The sequence below is a fragment of the Otolemur garnettii genome, unplaced genomic scaffold (assembly GCF_000181295.1).
Source record: "Otolemur garnettii isolate 467f Iridium unplaced genomic scaffold, OtoGar3 scaffold00034, whole genome shotgun sequence".
In the NCBI taxonomy this organism is placed as follows: domain Eukaryota; kingdom Metazoa; phylum Chordata; class Mammalia; order Primates; family Galagidae; genus Otolemur; species Otolemur garnettii.
Genome location: NW_003852429.1, coordinates 16,560,834 through 16,567,213, shown reverse-complemented (window position 1 = coordinate 16,567,213; position 6,380 = coordinate 16,560,834). Strand labels below are relative to the sequence as shown.

The following is a 6,380-nucleotide window of genomic DNA, read 5'->3' as shown; positions in this document are numbered from 1 at the left end:
TTAGGCCTATCGATGTTGAGGCTTTGTCAGGATTGGCTGTGATGCTCAACAGGTTCGGCCTATCAATGCTGAAGCTCTGCCAGGATTGGCCATGATGCCCAACAGGTTAGGCCTATCAATGCTCAGGCTCTGTCAGTACTAGCCGTGACGCTCAACAGGTTCGGCCTATCAATGCTGAGGCTCTGCCAGGATTGGCCATGATACTCAGCAGGTTAGGCCTATCAATGCTGAGGCTCTGCCAGGACTGGCTGTGAGGCTCAACAGGTTCGGCCTATCAGTGCTGAGGCTCTGCCAGGATTGGCCGTGACACTCAGCACGTTTAGGCCTATCAATGCTGAGGCTCTGCCAGGATTGGCTGTGATGCTCAGCAGGTTAGGCCTATCGATGTTGAGGCTCTGCCAGGATTGGCTGCGATGCTCAGCAGGTTAGGCCTATCACTGCATTTTCAACCTAGGTGATGTTTTCAGTTTAGGATGGGTTTATCCAAAAGTGGTCCCATTGCCAACTGAGGACCACCTGGACATGTTTGATTTTTCACTACCCCTGGTGTTCCCACAGCAATTGAGATATTGCATGTTAATTTATACACTGTAAAATAAATAAATGAATGAATGAGTGAAATAATGAATGGTTCTTTTCTAATACATTTTGTTCACCAGTTAGCTTGAATAAACAGCTATTGAGGAACATTTCCCAAAATAGTATTTTGCTTTAAGGAAGATGTTGAGACATGCTAGAGTGATATAGTCACATGAATTTGTGAAAACCTTTGAGAAACGAAGTTTTTAACTGTGTCTTTTAGAGTAGGACGTCTCAGATCCAACACCTGGTTATGTGCCTTGTGACTGGGATGCTGTGTTTCCAAATTTATTTCACAATCAAAGTCTTATTTCACGGGCCATTTCTCTGGATTAGTAGTCTAGGTGATATATTTGGGAAATGGCCTTAAAAGATTATTCTCCCTGAGCCTGGTTTCAGGTCATTATTACAGAAAACGCTATTTGTTTATAATTATAGCTATGAAGAAAGCTTCAAATAACTGAAAACTTTAAAACATTATACCTCTCTATAAGTAAATGGTAAATTATGAATCATTAATTTGACATTGGCTATTTAGCAAAAATAATCATTTTTTATGATCTGTTCACAGTTTCCTCTTCACCCTATTACAATTTTTTCAACTGAAAAATAATAGGAGAATTAATATTTGTGAAGATGGTCTTTAATTATTCTAGAAAATAAAATGATTTCTAAAGAAGAAAAAAATTAAGTTTGATTTAGAACTGATTTTATTTTGTTGCAGGCCAATTATTCAAAATGTTTAAATATTAGTGCCTGTAAGGTCATTCTGATTATTAAATTATTACTTTACTCTGAATATTTATTCTTTTGTTATTTTCAATAAATCTGTTGTGTTACACTAAAGTTTTGTGATGGGCAGCTATTGGAGATGCAGTCCAAATGTCATCTTTAGAAGTGAAGCTTACAGACACTTGGAGGTGACAGAGTTCTACCTGGACAAAGTTGGGGCTGTTTTATTACCTTTCCGTATAGTGGGTGTGTCACCATCTGCAATCAGTTGCAAGCAGTCTTGAGTGACTGAAAAACAAAAATATATCATTTTATGTATCTCAGGAAAAATAGTAAAGGAACTAGATGACAGAAAGCTACCAACCCATTCATCCAGAAACACCAAATCAATCTGACTTTCACCACTGCTTGTGTGATATTATTCTGAAGTCGATTTGCCCAGTGATTTTAATATATATGTTTAAAACATGTGCTGTTGAATACAGTAAGCATATCATCTGTACATTTGTTTTTAATTTGGTAATTCTCACATGGAAGGGATTTAAGGAAATCATCTTCTTCCTACCAGTGACGCTTGCTAGTGTTGTGAACTGCTTTGCCTTCCTGGTGGAAATTTTCCATTTTGATGACATGATTGCTACTCAGAAATCTTTTTTTGTTTTGAGTGGAATAACATTTATTTGATGTATGATTTTTCATCTTATTTAAAACTAGTTTGATTTCTTAAGTTATGTCTTACACTATGAAGAATTTATTAATTTGTCAAATCATGAAATTGCTATATTAAGAATGTTTTTGAAATTTGTTTTTAGATAATATATTAGTATACTTTTTTTTATTGTTGGGGATTCATTCAGGGTACAAGATGTGTCTCAGTGTGTGACTCATCTGTACATTTTAACCTAATTTGTTTTGCAACAAATCAGAGCATTAAAAGCCCTATACAGCAGTATAGAAACTAAGTTTTATCATTTGTTTTTCAAGTCTACCAAATGCATGAAACAGTTAAACTTACAAATCATTTTAAAATAATTTATTGTTTAAAAGAAATCTAACTTTAAGTAATGACTTACTGCTACTGAAAATATTACTCCTAACACTACCAAAAGTGAAAATAATTGCTGACGTTTCTTGAGCAGATGTCAGGGCAGGCAGTGTACTGAGGCTGAACACACACTGCCCCCTTATTCCCACAAGAATCCTAAACATTGGGTGTTGGAAACTAAGGCTTAGCAACGGTAGTTTGTCTAGGACCTCGGAGACAGAATGTGACAAGACCAGATTTTAAACCCTGCTTACTTTACTCTGGAGTCAAAGTCAGACTTTTTGGTAAAAATATTTTGGACCAATGATGGAAAGAAAGCTAGAATATCTCTTTAAAATAAATTGGGAGACACCTATGAAACAGTTTAATTCATAAAGTTTTTCAATTCACATGACCTACTACATATTACATGTAGAATATGCCAGAGAGTATTCAAGGGGAAAGAATAACAATTGTATTAAACAGAAAGGCGGTTGTAAATATCTGTGAAAAACATGGAACATGAATATAAACTTGCGTGTTTTAAAAGTTTAAGTATAATAATAAAGCTTTCCTAGCACATTTTTTAATGTATATCTGGTCACATAGGATGGACCTATGATTGGAGCAGAGCATTTTGGTCTACTCTGCATATTTTTTTTTTACTGATCTTCTAAAACAAATTTGCCTATGCCCTGGGGGAGATAATGACCATGGGCACAGTTACTCTGGGAGACCCTCTCCCACTACGAGAAAGGAAAAACATCCTAACAGGAAGAATCACTGTGGGTGAGGACAGCCTGAAAACAATGACTTGCAAAGCTGCTAAAGCACAACTGGCACAGCATCTACAGCAGCCACGTTAAACTTATTTTAAAAGTGTTACTATTTCCCCCACAAATCCTTCTTAATTAATTACTATTCACAAGGCACCATAACATGTTATGTAAGAAATATAAGGGCCAATCAGAGCATTAAAAGCTCTAATCCAATGAGGTAATGGTTATGTTAACAAGTTTGATTTAATTATTCCACATTGTATATCAAATCATCACATTGTACCCCATAAATGTATACAGTTATGATCTAATAAAAATTAAATTTAAAAAATAATCTTTCCTCCATGTCAAAAGATGGAAGGAAGTTGATGAGTCAAATTACTCCCAAACTGTACATCTTTCCCTTTTTGCCTATATGTATACGTATGTTATAAAGATTAAATGAGGTAATGCATGAGAAATACTTAGCGCTCTATGTGGTATATATGTAGTATACACACAGTAAGTCTTGGCTATTATTAGTAGTCGTAGTAGCATTAACCTAATGAAAGGCTGCTGTGAGAGCATGTGGCCCAAGTGAAGCTGGTAACAGCCAAAGAAATACTAGAATACAAGACTTCCTATTTCAAATAACCCTTTCCCTGACCGTTTCCCCCAATAGTTCAGTAGGACACTATTATAGTTTGAACGTTTATGTCTCCCCAAATTCATATGCTGAAACCTAATCCCCAAGGTAAAAGTATTAGGAGATAGGGCTTTGGGTTATGAGAGCAGAGCCCTCAGCATGGGATTTGTGTGCCCCCCAGAGAGCTAGTGTGGCCCTTCTGCCACGTGAGAACATAGCAAGAAGGTACCACCTATGACCCAGGAAGCAGGTCCTTACCAGCACTGAATCTGCACACATCTCAGTTTTGGACTTCACAGCCCCCTGAACTGTGAGAAGCAAATTTTAATTTAAAGCCACCCAGTCTATGGTGTTTTGTTATAACAGAGTGAATGGACTAAGCCAGAGACTTAGATATTCCATTTATTCAGAAAAAGATTGACCTAATGAGTGATGACTTGAAAATACCTAACTGACAGGAAAATTATTAAATTTTAATTTCTACAGCCCGATTAAACCTTAGTCACAACCTACACATTGAAAAACTATGGCCTGTTCTACTTTGTAGTAGCAGAAATCCAACCTTCAGAAGAAAATGAGCTTGGGATAGAAAAGTTTATTTCAAAAACTGCTCTTGAGAAGAGAAAATGGAATATCAAATTGACAGTTCAGTAACAGTGTTTAGATTACACTCACTGAGGCTCATACTAGCCATCCATTGGCCTATTCCAGAAAACTCTGAATATATAGAGAGATATATATATTTAAGATGATGATATACTTATGTGTAAAACACTGATAATCTTACTAAAATACCTCATGGCATCATAAGAAAATTTACTCATAAGAATAAGCTTTATGTAAAATATTTCTAAAAGCAAAATATTATGCTGATGCTAAAAATTTTCAAAAATAAAAATTCCTAAAATAAGAATAAGGACAAAAATAATTTTCTGTTGGTTAATATTTGATATGCTAAAATTCAACACTTCACAATTAGACTAGCATTTAAGTATTTTCTATGTGGCAAACTTATTTCCAGTTTGAAAAGTCACCTGTTGAAGTGTACTATCTAAATGCCAATTAAGCAGAAAAAGGGATCTGACTAGAGAATTAGTTTAGAGAATTCCTAATATCTGTTGCATTGTTTTCTTGCTGTAACTGAACCCTTTCATACTGGAATGTGGTTTATTATGTATTATTTTAACAAGCTAAATAATGCAATTCTTGTAGATTATATATGGTTCCCTTGAAAAACATCACACACAGAGCTTTTTGCATTATACTTGCCCAGTCCACAGGGCCTACACCTGCTAACTTCAATGTGTTCTCGTCTACCCATTCAAAAAGCTTCTTCCAGCACTGGGTGAAATGTACTTACTGTGCTTTCTCTCATCTCTTTGATGTTTCTTCTGAAATCTTAGGTGCTGACCCATGTTTTTAAAGAGGAAGATTCTTTGACGCAAACACTTATTAGCATACATTATCTTATTTCTGCATACATTATCAGTTAGTAATTGTAAGTCATGACAAATTTAGATGCTTTATTTTTCTAGAACTAGCTTTGAAGAAAATCAGTGGCATGAAAAACCTAACTAGGGAAAATAAAGACCTAAATATTGACCTAAAGATCTTAATAGTTCAGTGTATCAATAATATATACTCAGTAATAATTTGAATGTTCCTATGGTAAAGAAAAAATAAATATTCAAGGTGATGGCTGTTTCAATTACCCTGATTTGACTATACAAATGTTATCAAATTATCACATGTACCCTGAAAATATGTATAGCTAACAGTTATCAATAGCAATAAATAAAGTAATTTGGAAACCATGTAAAATAATTAAATAAAGTAAAAATTTTAAAAATAGCACATCTTCAGAAAGCACTAAATAGCACTAACTTGCCTGTGAAGAACAGTGGCTTCATGATACTACACTCAGACCAACATGGTGTCAAGGAAAGTAAAGCCCAAAATAGAAAGACATTTGAATGACTGTATAAAGTTACCAATAAATCACACAGCATTTACATCTTCAACTTCCCCTTGAACATTTACATTGGGTGCCATAATAATATTTCAAATTCAACATGCCTCACATCCAGTTCTTCAGGCACACTCACCTCCTCTATCTGCTTTCTTAGTGGGTCTATAACTACCCTCTGAGGTGCCTAAGATACAAACTGCCTGCTTCCTGCCTCCTCCATCTTGGAATTCAACTAATAATTGAGTTAACATGGTTTTCACTTTTCACTTTTGTTATCTTGAGATTCCAGCTTGTATTCATGTCATTCAAGGCATTTACTGGGCACTTAATCTATGCCAACTGCTGTGCTAAGGATAACAGACACACGTAGAGATAAATCCAACTTGTGCAATATGTTCCCAAAGTGGCGAAGGCTATGTTGCTTAGTAGGATGTAAGCATTCCAATTTATACAAATAATCAACACATTGAATCCTATACTGGCATAAATGTATTTATGATCTATGTACGAATGACTTGATGTTAAAAAAAAAGGGGGGGGGATCCTTTTAAGTAGATGATACACTAAAAAAACAAACAACAACAAAAAGAAAAGTAGAGATAATTTCTTCCACCATGGAGTTTCCAATCCAGTGGAAGAAACAGTCACTACTCTGAATCACACGAACAGAAT

At 35.3% G+C, this 6,380-nt stretch overlaps 1 protein-coding gene across 1 annotated transcript in view; it reads right to left on the bottom strand.

Moving 5' to 3' along the window:
• The window catches only part of TNFSF13B (TNF superfamily member 13b), a 38,843-nt gene that overhangs the window by 21,296 nt on the left and 11,167 nt on the right, over positions 1-6,380 (bottom strand). The window contains exon 3 of the mRNA XM_023513104.1: positions 1,543-1,599. Within this exon, the coding sequence (XP_023368872.1) occupies positions 1,543-1,599 (57 nt within the window). The remainder of the gene's footprint in view (positions 1-1,542; positions 1,600-6,380) is intronic.